Genomic DNA, 18,731 nt, shown 5'->3' on the forward strand with positions numbered 1-18,731 from the left:
TTCAGGAGAGGCGCAGAGAGAGAGAGAGAGAGAGAGAGAGAGAGAGAGGAAGAGACATAAGCAGAGGGAGAAACAGACTCCCTGCAAGGAGCCTGATGCAGGACTTGATCCTAGACCCCGGGATCACACCCTGAGCCGAAGGCAGACACTCAACTGCTGAGCTACCCAGGTGTCCCAAAATATAATCACTTTTAATGAGAATCCTAAACAGGAATATGTTCCTAGGAAAAGTATCTAAGAGCCAATCCATAAGTAATCCAATCCAGTATTTCATTATCTTTCCACGAAGCCTAGATCCTTGGTATATCCAATCAGAGATTACATCTTTAAATTTAGTTAAGAAACAGACTAAAGAATATACTCCCCCAAAAAATCACTGAAGTAAATTAAAACCACCATTCCTCACTCCATTTCACAGATATTTTACATTTACTAACCAAACTATTCTTTTTTTTTTTTTTTAAGATTTTATTTATTTATTTATGAGAGATACAGAGAAAGAGGCAGAGAGAGAAGTAGGCTCCTCGCAGGGAGCGTGATGCAGGACTCAATCCCAGGACCCCAGGATCACGACCTGACCCAAAGGCAGACGCTCAACCACTGAGCCACCCAGGTGCCCCACTAACTAAACTATTAAAAAAATGAGAAATCTCAGTAAAAACAAAAATGAATAGTGTTACCGGGAGAAACAGAATTCCAATTGCTTCTTCAGACATTCTTTTAGGTCTTCTGCAGAAATTGCTGAACTGCTTTCTCCTAAAGTTAAAAAACAGAGAAAAAAGTTAATACCAAATTATCACAGGTAGTAAACATTACATATTGCACTCAGAATATGAACAAATTAAAATTCACAACAAAACCGTATTTTTAGAATTCAGCTTAACTGAATTATAACAAAGTCAAACTAATTTCAACCTATCCTTTCTTTAGATAGATTTCAGATCACTTTAAAAATTATTTTATCAAGTAATGAACACAACACTATTAATACTGAAGGTACCTGGCTACCCTACTGTAAAACACTACCTTAAATACTTTAAAAATGTGATAACTGGGGATCCCTGGGTGGCTCAGCGGTTTGGCGCCTGCCTTTGGCCCGGGGCGGGATCCTGGAGTCCCGGGATCGAGTCCCATGTCGGGCTCCCGGCATGGAGCCTGCTTCTCCCTCTGCCTGTGTCTCTGCCTCTCTCTCTCTCTCTCTCTCTATCATAAATAAATAAATAAATCTTTTTAAAAAATGTGGTAACTACTTATTCCTTTAATGAAAGCTCAAAGAACAAAAGTAATAGTAATCTAAATTTGAAGAAACTAGCTAAACAAATTAGAATATATATCTATATATGTCTACACATCTGTATTGGTACTAAATCTGATTCTTAGTCATATTTTTAAACATTTATCTCTTAATATTTTTTTTAATTCATGAGAGAGACAGAGAGAGAGGGGCAGAGACACAGGCAGAGGGAGAAGCAGGCTCTATATAGGGAGACTGATGTGGGACTTGATCCTGGGTCTCCAGGATCACTCCCTGAGCCAAAGGCAGTGCTAAACCTCTGAGCCACCCAGGCCACCCTATTCTTTTCATTTCTTGATTGTAGAGCACTATATCTTCCTAGGACTATTTATTATTTTAAGATTATATTTATTTATTCATGAAAGACACAAAAAGAGAGGCAGAGATATAAACAGAGGGAGAAGCAGGTTCCCTGTAGGGAACCCGATGCAGGACTTGATCCCGGACTGGGATCCCACCCTGAACCAAAGGCAGATGCTCAACCACTGAGCTATCCAAGCGTCCCTTCCCAGGAATATTTAAAACAAACATCCAAATGATCAAATCAACTCTCACAGCCCTCTATGCTTTCAGTTATTTAAACTCAGATCACGAGACTTTTTTTTCAGAACTCAAGCCTGAAGAACTTTTTTATTACAATCTTACACAAAACATTATAGACTCAAAGCATATAATTTGTCATCTTCTTAAAAAGCATTAGGGACTAAGCGCTAATTTTCTTTAAAAACAGACAAAAGAATGTATATAAAAATAAATACATTTTGCACCTGATTTTGCTACTACTTTGTCTTACTACTCAAGATTCAAAGTGGTATTAGGTATTAGATTAACTTCATTAAACATGAATATAAGAAAGGGCACCTGGGTGGCTGAGATGGTTAAGAGTCTGCCTTCAGCTCAGGTCATGATCTCAGGGTCCTGGGACTGGCCCTGCCTCAGGCTCCCTTCTCCCTCTATCTCTCCCTCTCCTTCTGCTTCTGCCCCTCCCCTCTGCTTTGGGTGCTCTCTCTCTGAAATGAATAATGAATAAATAAAAACTTTTTTTTTCTGCCCCCACCCCCACCCCCATCAATAAAAACTTTTTTTAAAAGATTTTATTTTTTTAATTTATTTATTCATGAGAGGCACAGAGAAAGAAAGAGAGGCAGAGAGACACAGGCAGAGGGAGAAGCAGGCTCCGTGCAGGGAGCCCGATGTGGGACTTGATCCTGGTCTCCAGGATCGCGCCCTGGGCCAAAAGCAGGCGCTAAACTGCTGGGCCACCGAGGCTGCCCTGAATAAATAAAATCTTTAAAAAAAAAAAAAAAAAAGTAAGAAGCATACGATTTCTATGTATATGCAATCCTTCTATCCGGGCTGCCCTTATTTTTTTTTTTTTTCTAAAGATTTTACTCACTTATTCATGACAGAGAGAGAGAGAATGAGAGAGAGAGACAAGCAGAGGGAGAAGCAGGCTCCATGCAGGGAGCCCAACGTGGGACTCGATCCAGGGTCTCCAGGGTCAGGCCCTGGGCTGAAGGCGGCACTAAACTGCTGAGCCATCCAATCCTTCTAATACAAAATCCAACCACCTCAATGTGCTAGCTAAATATGAACAATGATTTCACTTTTCAATGTCATTACAGGATACTTTTCAATGTCATTACAGGAAACTTATTAAAATATCAACTAGTTGCCACATTACTAAAACCAACTCTATGTTTAATATACCCAGTGATCAGGTATATTATGACCACAAGTAGGGAGGAGAACGTACCACCTTAAATTATTATATGGAATATCACCTATGCCATTTCAGAAATCAATTTAGAAGCTGACAAAACTTAGAAATCCAGTCCAAATATTTATAATAAGTAAGGAAATTGGAGACAAAGGTTAATGTATCTTGACTGAAGTCACAGAACTAAGCAGCAATAGAAAGACTACTCCCTATTACATTTTTAAAATTTATTATTTTTTTACATTTATTTTCCAAAGAGATCCTTTATTATTATTTTTTTAAAGATGTTATTTATTTATTTATTCATTAGAGACAGAGAGAGAGAAAGAGAGAGAGGGAGAGAGAGAGAGAGAGAGGCAGAGACACAGGCAGAGGGAGAAGCAGGCTCCATGCAGGGAGCCCGATGTGGGACTCGATCCCGGGTCTCTAGGATCACACCCTGGGCTGAAGGTGGCGCTAAAACACTGAGCCACCAGGGCTGCCCCAAAGAGATCCTTTAAATCAGAAAAATTAAGATAGGTAGTTGGGGTCTATGGTCCATTTTTAGTTTCTTTTAAATCTTATCCATTTTAAGTCCAAGCCAAGTACTTACCCTTGTTAATTAAATAAATGTGAAAAAAAATTCACAAGTTGAATTGTAGTAGAACAATGTTTTTAATACAGCCATTTTCTCAAAATTAATCCCTGCAATTTCATATTTATAAATGCATTTCATACTAACAAAAGTAACGGGAAAATTGACAACTTGCATTGCTCCCAACTAATCAATGCCAAGAAACTTGAAAAGTTTCTCTGAAACTTGAAAGCTCTCTGAAAAATTGTAACATAGGTCTCTTAACTATATTGACTATTTTTTCCTTTTATCTTTAATTTCATATTATCTTTTAATAGGATCTTTAAATATTCTTTTTAAATCACAATTTTCACATTTGTCCACTTGAAAGCAGATTTATAAAAATAACCTAGCATTTCAATAACACACAGTTCTCTTCAAATTAGAAAACAGAGTGATCAATGCCAAAGGTTTATTAGAACAATAAATGATAAACCGTAAGGGGAAAAACACTAGTGTACTGTATGCTCATTTTACCAATAAAAGTATAAAGTTTACCAGAAACGTCATATATTTGGTAACTCAGATCTTCTGGCCCTAAAATCATCCCATCAGTTGATTCTTCAATGCCTATAGTATTTCTGGTGGTTTCGCAAGATGAATACATTACTTCATATTCTTTACACATATCATCTGAAAGCTCTGTATTACCTGTATTAAAGAAAACATACTGAAAGTAAATAGGAATTCTTTAAATCCTATCTTTAGGAACCCTGGGCACTAGATCTTCTATAACAATAATATTTTAAGGAATCTGATCAGTTGGGAAAATGTCCACATGGTTATAGTAAGAGTTTTCTTCTTGAGGGAGAGAAGTTTACCATTATGGTCAAGCTAAAATGATTAACAATAGTTTAAACTCATAGCGCTATGTACTAACTCTGTGCAGCTTCATGTATTTTGTTCACTCGATTCTCAGAAAATCCTATGCCAAAAGTAATTATTAATGTTTTTATAGAAGGACAAGAAACAGGCACAGAGAAGTTAAGTTATACCCATAGTTAAACAGTGAGTAAATAGCATTGCCAATGACGGTATATCAAAACTAATTTATAACTACCATATCATGAATGGGTTAAATGCTAGACCGAAAGATAAAGCTACTATTTGAAATTAGTGATAATCCATTCATACTAAAAATAAGTAAGAACTGTGTACAAACTACATGTTAAGCATGTATAAATATATTTAATCAAATAATCAAAAGATACACCCCAAAGTTCTATAAACTGGTTTGGTTATATGTTAAACCTAAATATGATTTGTACTGTTGAAATATTTAGGACTTACCCTCAGGATGAGACCCTGATGTGGCTGCTGTTTCATGCCAAGAGCTTTCAGTTCCATGAGTTACTTGAGTGGCATCCGGATTTCCAGGAGGAATTTCTTGCCATACTTTGGCATTAGGATTTAAACCAGTTCCTTTAGATGTTACCTGCTAAATAATCAAAGGACCTATTTTTAAATTTTAAAAGCACATTAAAATTACAAATTTAGATAATGACTTTTATTTTAAACGTGAAAGAAACCCCAATAATACTAAGTAACTTAATTATAAGTATTAAATTATATTTTAAAATTTTGGGCTCATCTTGAAAATAAATTTTTTTTAAGGTTTTATTTATTTACTCACGAAAGACACACACAGAGAAGCAGAGACATAGGCAGAGGGAGATGGGGAGCCTGATGCGGGACTTGATCCTAGGACCCTGGAATCACGACCTGAGCCAAAGGCAGATGCCCAACCACTGAGCCACCCAGGTGCCCCGAAAATAAATATTTTTAAGGAGATGGACTCGAAATGTACATGTATAAAACTTAGCTACCTATACAACAAAAAATATTATCCCTGTTAACAATTAACATAAATGCTGCTTTATCCCAATCTACTTACAAAGGTCATAAAATTTATTCACACTATTCAACTATCTTTAGCATTATTGTGTATTTACAGCAAATTGAGTTACCTAGAAATATTTTCCAGAGAACGTAATTTTTATTGCCATCTATGCTGTGACGAGAGACCTTTGAGTCTGAGTGATTCTATCACTGGAAAATTTTCCCAAGTCAAAAACAGTAATCTGGTTGACTCAGTAGAGTATGCAACTCTTGGATATTGGGGTCACAAGTTTGAGCCTCGTGTTAGGCGTAGAGATTACTCAAGATCTTAAAAAAACAAAACAACAAAACAGCGATCTTTTTTTTTTTTTTTTTTTAAGATTTCATTCATTCATTCATAGAGATGCAGAGAGAGAGAGAGGCAGAGACACAGGCAGAGGGAGAAGCAGGCTCCATGCGGAGAGCCCGACATGGGACTCGATCCAGGGTCTCCAGATCACGTCCTGGGCTGCAGGTGGTGCTAAACTGCTGCGCCACCGGGGCTGCCCCAAAACAGCAATCTTGATGCCATTGTTTTACTTGAGTTTTGAGTTTCCACTACTGTGCAGTTAGCTGGACCAACATGACTTATATGTATGATGAATCAATGAAACATTGTTTCCTTGTTACAGCTTGTAATATATTTTTTGATTGCTTCCTTTTATCAACTGAATCACAATTTTGGAAAAAGGAGAGAGTTGAGATACAATGTCCTTTTCCACGCTAAGGTTTATTCACCTCTTGGGAACAAGAGCTGGGCCTTAAAATGGTGGTGGCAGTGGGCAGTATTTTATCGTTGACACTGTTCAGAATTGTCAGTTATAGGATAATAACAAGTATAGCCCTTTTAGTTAATTTCATTATTGTTATAAAATTCTCTACAGATAATATAGCCCCCCTTTTGCCTTTACTAGGGCAATACCCTCCCAGAACCTTACCTTTGCAGCTAAGCTGATTTTGATTTAATAATTTATGTATAGCTTAATTTCTGACTGATGGGAGAGAACTGTCAAGAGCTTGTGATAACCTAGATGTCCTATCAGTGAATAGCGTTTAATTTAAAAAAAAAATTAAAGATTTATTTGACACAGAGTGTGCACTAGCAAGGAGAGCAAGGAGAGGAAGAAGCAGACTCCCCACTGAGCAGGGAACCCCATGAAGGGCTCAGTCTCTGAACCTTGGGATCCTGACTGAGCCAAAGGCAGATGCTTAATTTACTGAGCCATCCCAGTATTTAATTCTATAATAAGCACTTTAATAGAATAAAACCTATATATTTACAAACATACCCCTCATCACTTTCCTCAATTCTGAAAATACTACTTATGTCTCTACCCAAGGGAACGGCAATTAACAAAGATTACAATTCTCAGAAAGAGAAATCAATTTCTGAGTCTTGATAAATTCAATGAAAGAGTAAAAAGATTCATTTAATGAATAAGATTTGTAGGTGGAAAAGATACAGCAAACGGGCCACATAGCTACTAGAAATACCCTTCATTTATATAAATTGTTATGCAGAGTAGTATGTGGCTTTAATGAAGCAAAATAGAATTATTCCAAGGTAGTTAATAATTATTATCTAAACATACAATGGTTGAAGCTCTAGATCATACCTGAATTCAAAACACAGCTCTGATATTAACAAATGTACAGTCATGGGAAAACTTAACTCCTCTCTCTCGATTTTTCTCAACTACAAATTGTGCTAAGAAGTCTGTATTTTAAGAACCAAAAAAAATTTTTTTTTAAAGATATTATTTATGAGAGAGAGGGCAAGAGCAAGAGAGCATGAGCAGAGCAAGAGGGAGAATTAGGCTCCCCGCCGAGCAGGAAACCCGATGCCAATGCTGCTGATGCCAGGGCTCGAATCCAGGACCCTGAGATCATGATCAGAGCCAAAGGCAGACACTTAACCGACTGACCCACCCAAGTACCCCCAAAACTAAATTCTATCAATAATGGAAAAGCAATTAACACTCAGTATAAAACTTCATGTCCTTTTTTATAAGGTACATTACTTTTGAACAGAAGATGATAAACTGTCTCACTCTCAAGAGTATACTACCAATCACTAATGCATATCAAAATAATTGCAAGGTGAGGTTAAAAGTTAAATATAAACTATTATGTCACAGAAAACTCACTTTGAAGAAACAGGTACTAATCACAAAAGATAAACTGAGAACTACAGAATAACATAGAACTCCAACAAAAAAACCATCTAAAATAAAGACTAGGAAAATAAAATTCTAGAAAAAATACACATATATGCACACAAATAGGAAAATAAAGTACCACTTAGCACTTATTAGATTAGTAAAGCACTTTAAAAATTCCCATATCAGCATAAAATTTACAAACTCATTCTTTAATGGAGACTGTATAAAATGGTGCACCTCATTCTTACTTATTAGCATTATTTATAAGAGCCAACAAATGGAAATAACCCAGACGAGGACTAAAGGAAATTATGACACACTCACTAGGTAAAGCATTACACAGCCATTCAAAATTATAAAAATACATCACCATGTTTTATAAAATCTAAAGAGGTACTACTATATCAAAGAAAAAACTGTTATTTATTAAACTGTGACATCAAATATCATTAAGATGTATCCCAATTTCCAGAGAAATTATAATGTGCAACAATGTGCATCAGAGGCTTATGAAATATGAAACCACCAAAAATGGAAAATGCTTTCACAAAATGAAGTGAAAAAAACCATAATCACCACAATAACAAAAGCAAATATGTGAAGCAATTCTGTGGGCTAGGAATTAGTACTTTTGAAAAAATTTTATTTACTTATTCAACAGAGAGAGAGAGGGAGAGAGTATAAGCAGGGGGAGCTGCAGCAAGGGAAGGAGAAGCAGGTTCACCATTGAGCAGGGAGCCCCATGTGGGGCTCAATCCCAGAACCTGACCTCAGCCGAAGGCAGCCACTTAATCAACTGAGCCACCCAAGCGCCCTGAAATTAGTACTCATATTAGTATCTCTCTTTTCCAGATTATCCCATATGAGAAATAATATATCCAATTAAAGACACAGAGATTAAGTGGAAATATTAACCACAAATGATTATAGTTCACAGATTATTACAACTGCAAAAAAGTACATAAACATGGTTATGGGCTAGAGGGGGACATGATCTGCTTTAATAATCAGGGATTTTTTTCCCTTTTATAAAGCATTCCATTAAAATGTTACCTTAAATCTGAGTCATAAAAAAATATAAAACTGAAAATAACCTTTTTTTCAAACAGCATGTTACACTGTGTAGTACGTTAACATCAAAGATTATTTTATGCATTTTGTGCCTGTATATATGTAATATATATATTTTAGTTTTAACCAGTCAATATTTATTAAGTTTACATAAATGCTGATGACTTTCTTTGGACATCATTCTTTCTCACATTTCACACCTTTCTTGTGGAATTATGTTCCTTCTCCCTCAAGGACATAATTCACTTTTTTTTTTTTTAAGATTTTATTTATTTATTCCTGAGAGAGAGAGAGAGAGAAAGAGAGAGAGAGAGAGAGGCAGAGACACAACATAGGCAGAGGGAGAAGCAGGCTCCATGCAGGGAGCCTGAGGCGGGCGGGACTTGATCCTGGTCTCCAGGATCACGCCCTGGGCCAAAGGTGGCACTAAACCACTGAGCCACCCAGGGATTCCCCCCTTTTTCCTCAAGTCAACTCTTAAAAGTTGTGGTACCTTGAAAATGCCTTTATTTTTACCATCTACCTCTGCTGTATAAAGAATTTTTTTTTTTGTATAAAGAATTCTTACTAGGCAAATATTCCCTTTCAGCAAAATTTTTAAAAAGATTTTAATTATTTATTCATGAGAGAGAGAGAGAGAGACACAGACAGGCCAAGGGAGAAGCAGGCTCCATGCAGGAAGCCTGACGTGGGACTCGATCCCGGGTCTCCAGGATCATGCCCTGTGCGGAAGGCGGCGCTAAACCGCTGAACCACCCAGCTGCCCTCTTCATCTGTTTCTAAGATGAAATTAACTTGTCCACTAAATTTCTAAGTTCTTCTTCTTTTTTTTTTTTTTTTTTTTTAAGATTTTTATTTATTCATGAGAGACAGAGAAGCAGGGACATCGGCAGAGGGAGAAGCCTGCAGGGAATTTGATGTGGGACTCCATCCCAGAACTTGGTATCACAACCTGAGCTGAAGGCAGACACTCAACCACTCAGCCACCTAGGTGCCCTTCTAAGTTCTTTTCTTAAAATAATTTTCATTTCCAAAATGAAATCTATCTAATGCTTTTTGTCTTCTTTCCTTCCTTTTCCCTTCCTCCGTCCGTCCCTCCCTCTTTCTTTCATGGAGAGAGAGAATCTTAAGCAGGCTCTATGCCCAGTATGAAGACTGATGCAGGGCTGTATCTTACAATCCTGAGATCATGACCTGAGCTGAAATCAAAAGTTGAATGCATAACCTATTAAGCCCCCAAGCACCTCATTTCAGTATTTTCCTTCAAGCATATAAAATATTCTAATTTTATAGTCCATATTTGATAATTACAATATCTGCAATCCTTGAGGGGTTGCTTTTGTAGTATTATTTCTGCTAAACCATGCTCATTATGACTCTCACATGCTTTATGATTTTATATTGTAAGCCCATTTTCCTTGGAATTTTATTTATGGGAATATTTTATTTTGTTATTTTATTATTTTATTTATTTTATTTTATTTTATTTTATTTATTCATGAGAGACCCAGAGAGCGGCAGAGACATAGGCAGGAGAAGCAGGCTCCATGCATTTTATTTATTCATGAGAGAGACAGAGAGAGAGGCAGATGTAGATAGAGGGAGAAGCAGGCTCCATGCAGGGAGCCCGACGCGGGACTTGATCCCAGGACTCCAGGACCAGGCCCTGGGCCGAAGGCGGCACTAAACCGCTGAGCCATCTGGGTTGCCCTCTTCTTGGTTTTTTGTTTCAGGGCTGCTAAAAGCTTTTATAGTAACATCATAGTCAGTAACAAAATGACAAACCATGCAGCAGAGCAAACACATCTCTCAAAGTAGTGCCATTTAAATAATCACAGCAACATCTTAAAGATATTAATTCACAATACTACATCAACCATAATTAGCTCAGGGAGGAAACCAATTAGTTTTTTTACAGCACCAGGTGTAGCCACCCTCTCACCCAGGTACCAAGATACTATTTAAAGGTAGCCACTTAACTGACCCCATGAATTTGCAATTTTAGAATGCATATCATCTTTACATTTGCCACTAAGTAGACACCTGAACAATGTCTGCTATACTAAAAATATCTTACCAAGGATTTTTATTAGTCAATATTTAGGATCCACCTAGGTAAATTAACAGAAAGGTAATTTATTCAAGGACAGTGTCACTGCCATTATGTCACTGAAAAGGCTGAAAATAGGTGCAAAGATAACATCACCCAAAATAATGCTGACGTGGCTTGATGAGGAAATCCCTATCCCTGCCACAGACAAGTGCTAAATGCCAAAATTCAAATCCATTACCATGCCAGGACCAAAGTCACTTTTTCATTAGGAACTTAACCTTGACACTTCCACTTAAAGGTGACCATCTCTACTTCCGCTCCTTCCTGCAAAATCGAAAGTTATGAATAGAACCCTCATTTCCTTACATTGTGTATTTTCAAGCAAAAGTGATCTATGGGTGTGTCTGACTAGTGGCTCTTAATGTTATTTAAGATGCATCCATCTAGATACAAGAGCATCTGGGAATTTGAATTCTGACTAGTACATACACTGCAGAGGCCTGACTCAATATGGGCATTTCTGCAAATATAGAAAGCTACTCAAAAACTGGGGGCTCCAAATATGAAAAATACTCACTATTAAAGAGATTGAGGTTGATATTTAAGATACAAAATTGGGATCCCTGGGTGGCGCAGCGGTTTGGCGCCTGCCTTTGGCCCAGGGCGCGATCCCGGAGACCCGGGATCGAGTCCCACGTCGGGCTCCCGGTGCATGGAGCCTGCTTCTCCCTCTGCCTGTGTCTCTGCCTCACTCTCTCTCTCTGTGACTATCATAAATAAATAAAAAATTAAAAAAAAAAAGATACAAAATTATGTCACAGGGACTCCTGGGTGGCTCAGTGGTTGAGCGGCTGCCTTTGGCTCAGGGCATGATCCTGGGTCCAGGGATGGAGTCCCACACCGGGCTCCCTGTGGGGAGCCTGGTTCTCCCTCTGCCTATGTCTCTGCCTCGCTGTGTCTCTCATGAATAAATAAAATCTTAAAAGATATATGCCACATACACTTAATTTATAAATAAATACCCAAATATTGTGGGATTACAATGAAAAATTTACCTTTTACTGATGAGATGTACTATGCACGTGCAAGCAAAGAGTTGGAGGGGGGAAGAGAGAAGGACAGAGAATCTTGGGCACAATCTATGCTGAGTATGAGGCCAACACAGGGCTCAATCTCTTGACTCTGAGATTGTGACCTGAGCTGAAACCAAGAGTCAGACGCTTAACCAACTGACCCACCCAGGCACCCTGAATTTTTTTAATTCCAGTATAGTTAACACAGTGTTATATTAGTCAGGCATACAATATAGTGATTCAATAATCCTACATATTCTGAGTGCTCATCATAAGTATACTCTGTATTCCTCATCATCTATTTCACCCAACCTACTCTACCCTCCACCTTTGGTAACTATGAATTTGTTCTCTATATTTAGATTAGTGAGAACAGAATTTTTGACCACGAAGTTTTTCAATGTTTCATCATGATGTATTCAAACTTGTCATTCCTAGATTATAGCAGAAATTGACAAAATCAAGGAACCAAAAATGATAGACAAGTGATTTTACAAGTGATTTTTACAAGTGATTTTAGATGTCGCTATATTTTATGTCAGAAGTCAATTACTTATTTAGAGATTACACAGATTTACTCAAAGCTCAACTTCTAGAAGGCTTCCCAATTTAGGCAAATAAGTTATTAAATTTGTCTTTATATGGAGATTATAAAGAGTGATGTCCTGCATATTTAATATAATTCAAAAAAATATGCCCCAAAGCAATCAGATTAGATTTTAAACAGAGTAGAGAATATAAAAACCAAATGCATTTCAGTGCAGGTAGTGATGGGAAAGAGCCCACCTCACTTCAGAGACAAGAAGAGACTACAAAGATCAAGGACCAAAGTCAGGAGCTGTTGCTCAGTGCCCCCCCCCCCCCCCAAAAAAAATTCCTGGTAAGCTCCCACTCAGGTGGTATCCTACCACACAGCAATTAACTTTTGATATTGAGAAAGTTTGTCCTTTTGTTACTGAGAACTCAGTGTCTGGCAGCATCATGTTGGTACAATGACTGTTATTCTGCTTTCTATCCACCTCCTGGAATGACTGAGCTTCCTACCTTCTGAGATATTAATGGTCTGCCCATGCAAAGTCCATACCCTAAGCATGTGAGGATAGAAAAAAATCAACTCAATAACTAAAGGACCAGAGCCCATTTCTGCAAACTTGGGGAATTAGCCAAGAGTCAGACAAGAGCCCTCAAATCACCACTACCTCTGCCACTGAAGAGATAAAAAATTAGTGATAGCCTGATGCCTTCTTATTCTGTCTCAAGTCAGGATGCAGGGGTTTGGCACACAGCGCTCCCAAGTATTGCTAACGGATGTTCCCTTTTGACCCAGCCCACTGATAATTCTTATTCCAAAAGGCACTAAGCTTGCCCAAGGAAAAGGGGATGAACTATTTCATTAAACATTTAATTAATCGGGCAGCCCCGGTGGCGCAGCGGTTTGGCGCCGCCTGCAGCCTGGGGTGTGATCCTGGAGACCCGGGATCGAGTCCCACATTGGGCTCCCTGTGTGGAGCCTGCTTCTCCCTCTGTCTTGTGTCTCTGCCCCTCTCTCTCTGTGTCTATGAATAAATAATGGTCAAGCTAAATAAAATATTTATTTAGCTTTATTTAGCTTTTATTTAAATAAATAATATTTAAATAAAATATTTAAAAAAACATTTAATTAATCAAAATCATTAATTAGATGCCTTTCGGTAGCATACTATCCATAAATCCTTGCGAATAGTATCACGATTAATCCAAGTGTGAAGTTGATGGCATACAGACAAGCAGTACTCCTGGGAATATTTTTATTTTTCACCAAACTAGTTAGTATATTAGCCATTAATGTACACAAAAACACACTTATAAGGATATATATTACAGCAATGATTAGTTAAGTGAAAGGCTAAAAACAAATATAAATCTCTAAGTAAATGGTTAAATGAAATGTAATATACTTGTAACAGAAATACTATGAAAGTTAAAAAAAAAAAAAGGATAGGCCTGTATATACTAACAGGGAAAAAAATCAAGTTGCAAAACAAGTACTTTGTTTTCTCATTTATGTCAACAAACATAAAAATCACAGTACAGATAAATACAAATGTAAAAACAAAAAAGGTCTAGGAGGTTACAATACCAACCTTATTAACAACAGAGCTATAAATTAATAAGATTATTTGTCAAAGAGGGAAAATGTACAAAGAACAAGCAGAATAGTTATTTACAGAATATCATTTTTACCTACTGAACTACTTAATGTCATTTTCATAACTATAAAAGGAAACTATCAGTTCACTGCTGTAATTCATACGATTTTCCTAAGAGTTAGCAATGCTTATCAAAAGCCTTAAAAATATGCATTCTTTGAAAAATAGAATTACCGGGGTGCCTGGGTGGCTCAGTCAGTGAAGCATCTACCTTCAGTTCAGGTTGTGATCCCAGGGTCCTGGGATACCTGGCAGTGGGTTCCCTGTTCAGTGGGGAGTCTGCTTCTCCCTCTGCCCCTCCCCACACAAATGTGGGCATGTGTGAGTGCATGTACTCTAATAAATAAATAAAATATTTAAAAATAAATAATAAAAAAAGAATCACCATATGCTTTTAGTAATTCCACTACTGGGTATCCACCCAAAGAAAAAGAAATCTAGTTTGAAAGATGTACTCCTATGTTTATTGCAGCATTACTTGCAATAACCAAGATACTGAAGCAACCCAGGTGTCCATCCATAAACAAATATATGAAGAAGATATGATATATATAACAATGAAACATTACTCCGCCATAAAAGAGTAAGATCTTGCCATGTGCGACAATATGGATGGACCGAGAAAATGTAACGGTAAGTGAAGTAAGCCAGACAGAGGAAGATGAATATCGTATCATTTCACTTATATGTGGAATTTAAGAAACAAACCAAAGAGACAAAAACTAGACTCCTAAATACAGGGAACAAACTAGTGGTTGCCAGAGGGGAGGTAGGTGGGAGGATAAGTGAAGCAGATAAAGGAGACTAAGAGTACATTTAATGTGATGAGCACTAAGTAATGTTAGAATTACTGAATCATACTGTACACCTGAAACTAATAGAACACTGTATAATAATACTTCAATTAAAAAACATTGAAAAAAATAAACATTCTTCGATCTAAAAATCTACTTGTCATTCCTATTCAAAAGAAAGAGATATGCAAAACTACATAAGTACAAGGATGTTCACCATACTGATTTTATAATAGTGAAAAATTAGAAACATCCAACTGCTATGGTCTAAATGTTTGTGTACTCCTCAAATTCATGTGTTGAAATCCTAATGCCCAATTTGATGGGATTGGAAGGTGGGGCTTTTGGGAAGTGCGAAGTCAGAAGACTGGAGCCCTCATGAATGGATTAGCACTCTTCTAAAAGAGAGCACAGTCCCTAGCGCCTTCCAACATGTGAAGACATAGTGAAAAGGCACTACCAACCAGAAAGTCCTCACCAAGTACCAAATCTGCTGGCTCCATGATCTTGGACTTCCCAGAATTAAATTTCTGAGTTTATAAGCTACCCAGATTGTGATGTTATAGTAGTCAGAGTGGACTAAGACATCAACCAAAGAGGATTTGTTCTATAACTGTAGTCTACCCATACATATAAAGAGAATATCCTAGAGCCTTAAAATCAGATTTAACATAAAATTGGTGATGACTGTACCAGTATCAATCTGTTGGTCTATTACATCATACTATAGTTATGGCAAGGTGTTACTGGAGGAAACTACACATAAAAGTACATGACACCACTCTGTACACTTTTTTGGCAATTTGTGAAATGTGTAATTATTTCAAAATAAAATTTCTCATAAGTGGAGGGAAATACTATAGAAAGCATTGAAAGTGTTCATGGAAACTTGGGGGAAAGCAAGTTGCTACCTTATAGAAATTCTGAATTTTATGAAAGGACTGGAAGACTGGAGAGACTAAAAATCAGTGTTATGGCTGGTTATCTGTGAGCAGTAGCATTTTTATTTCCATTTTTGTACTTTTCTGTATTTTCCTACAATTAACATCTACTGCTTTTACATTCAGGAAATATATAATGAAACATTTAAGATCCAAATTAAAAGACACATGAACTGGGAAAATCATTTGAAGCAACTGACATAAAAGGCTATTGTTTAAAAAAATAAAATAAAATAAAAAATAAAAATAAAAAATAAAAAAAGGCTATTGTTTTCAAAGAAGGTAAGAAAAGCACAAAGCAAAAAGATAATTCAGTTAATAAACATGGAAAAATATTCAATCACATTAGTCACTGGAATGCAAACTAAATCAATTATTTCATTTTAACCTCTATGGTAAATTTTCATAAATTAGAATGCCAGATGCTGACAAAGATGCAATAAACTGGACAACAATAAAAACTGTCCTAACACTTCTGGAAAGCAATTTGCCAATATTGATATGAAATAACTTTTAAAATGTTCACTCTTTAACCTACTGCAGTAAGTTTAAATCTAAAAGCTTTATACAAGAATGTCCTATACTGATTACTACATAAAGAAAAACTGGAAACTGAAAATGTCCAACAAAAGTGTTTTTCTATGACAAATAATCTTTAAAATGATACAATAACGAATCTAACAAGACAGTTTAACTACAATAAAGGCTTATTTTTCTCATTTAAATTTTCAAGAACCATATTTGATTCATTTTGTCTAGGGTTTAATAAAAAAATTCCATCAAAATCCTTATCTCTTCCACGGAACTGGAAGTAAGCCCCTGAGGCTACAGTTACATAAAACATCTATTAAAGGATGTAAACTGTCCAAGTGCACTCTGAAGCGATCTGCCAAAATCACCACAGAAATATCCAAATTGTCAGTCTATAAAAATGAGAGATCAATCACCATCTCTATACCTAAACAATATGTATCATCACCAGATATGCCAAAAGCAGTCTTCATTATTGGTCCATTTTATGCCAGTTCCTATGTGAGGAGTTATATAAATGAAAGGAAAAAAGAAAGACATCAAATTCTTGGCAAAATCCTCCAATCATAAAAGACAGCAGTTTTAAGGTAACAGAACCGAGTCAGGAAAAAGTCATCATGAATATGGTGAAACTCTCTTTGGTCGTGTATAACCATCTGTTTTACTTACCTATTTACTATCAGAAACAGAAAACCCATGCCACTTAACCCTATAAATGCTGAAAAAGTGTGTAAGTTGATTAAAGTCATATGCTTCATGGCAAATCAATCGTCCAGGTTTAATTTTTACATCTCCAATATTGACCACCAAATTAAAAGTACTTAAAAAAAAAAAAAGGACATAAAATAAACATCTGTCATTTCATCTAGCATAAAGCATCAGAGTCCTTCCTACTAGAATATGCTTAGGGGTAGTTCACAGGAAACAAAAATAAAAATTAAACTGAGGATTTTCCATCCATTCTGACAGAGAAGAATAACAACATTTATGGAACGCTTGATTCATCTTCATAACAACTTCAGTTAAATGCCACTATCACTCACATTTTGTAGATAAGAAAAATGTTACTTTAGAGGAACCTGGCTGGCTCAGTTGGTGGAGTTTGTGACTCTTGATCTTGGGATTTTGAGTTCGAGCCCCACAATGGGTGTAAAGATTACTTAAAAGTAAAATCTTACCAAAAAAAAAAAAAAGTTACTTTACCTGTAGGTAATGTGCCCAATGTTGCAAAGCTAGTAAGGCAGAGGCAGGATTTGAACCTAGGCAGTTGGGAGAGTCTGCCAATACATTTTTACAGTGGTTATTAACTATACTACAATTACCTTAGAGAAAACTTTTTTAAGACAACCAGTTATTTGAAAAAAAAAAAAAAGACAACCAGTTACATACCATTTAAGGAATATTATAAATCTCCTCAACAAGCCAATGGTCTCTGGCTCAGTTCTGCCTACAATGGCTAATAATCCAAAAAAAAAATGGATATGCCACCAGATAACTAGGGTCCTCAGAGCAGAAGTCAATGCAGCTCTGGCCTGATTTCTATCTCGGGGCCAAGGTAATTTTCTATCCTAGGGTCATTTAATTTTCAGTTAAAAAAAGACAATATTCATGGCAGTTTATGCAATAAAACTTACCCTCTATCACAAAGCACTTATCTTTATCTGAATTATTTTGTCAGCAAGCTCCACAATGGCAGTGACCTTATGTACAATTTACTGTTCTCTAGTACCTTGAACAGTGACTAGCACACAGGAAGCTAACAACATTTGTTAAATGAATCAGTGGATAAATAAATGCTACATAAGTGTTTCTCAAATTTTAATGTGTATAAGAATCATCTAGGGCAGCCTCAGCAGTTTAGCGCTGCCTTTGGCCTGGGGCGTGATCCTGGAGACCCGGGATCGAGTCCCACATCAGGCTTCCTGCATGGAGCCTGCTTCTCCCTCTGCCTGTGTCTCTCATGAATAAATAAATAAAATCTTAAAAAAAAAAAAAAAAGAACCTAGGGATCTTGCTAAGATGCACATTCTGATTCAGCAGTTCAGTAGCAGAGGCTGAGATTTAGTATTCTGAGAATCCATCCCCTGGGTAACTAAGTCTGCTGCTAGTCTATGACTCATTTTGAATAGCAAAGTAACTAGACCACCTGAGCTCTGCAAGTAGTCAAAAATCAGAATTCACTTATTCTCCACTGTGGAAGAAAACCTGAGGTTTATTCCTCAGTAAAGCTATTACTATACTGCCAATCCTCTGGTATCAGAAGGAAAGACTTATATCCCCAAATTCTCACTACACCTCAGTCAGATGGCATCTGTTGCTGCTTCAAAACAAAACAAAACAGGCTTCCATAGATCAGTGGCTTAGTTTTTGGTGGAGGGGGAGGCCCAAAGATTACTCTGAAAATATAAAACT

General features: G+C 36.8%; 1 protein-coding gene across 11 annotated transcripts in view; it reads right to left on the minus strand.

Annotated features, from left to right (window-relative positions):
* LARP4 (La ribonucleoprotein 4) overlaps positions 1-18,731 on the minus strand; it is a 220,007-nt gene that overhangs the window by 44,825 nt on the left and 156,451 nt on the right. For 9 of the 11 annotated variants that reach the window (XM_072797960.1, XM_072797959.1, XM_072797961.1 and 6 more), the window contains 3 exons: positions 4,918-5,065; positions 4,126-4,278; positions 681-756 (listed from right to left, as the gene is read on the minus strand). In XM_072797960.1, the coding sequence (XP_072654061.1) occupies positions 681-756; positions 4,126-4,278; positions 4,918-5,065 (377 nt within the window). The remainder of the gene's footprint in view (positions 1-680; positions 757-4,125; positions 4,279-4,917; positions 5,066-18,731) is intronic. The other 2 variants (XM_072797962.1, XM_072797954.1) reach the window with 1 other exon arrangement.

The sequence above is a fragment of the Canis lupus genome, chromosome 25, assembly GCF_048164855.1.
Source record: "Canis lupus baileyi chromosome 25, mCanLup2.hap1, whole genome shotgun sequence".
NCBI classification, from domain to species: Eukaryota; Metazoa; Chordata; class Mammalia; order Carnivora; family Canidae; genus Canis; species Canis lupus.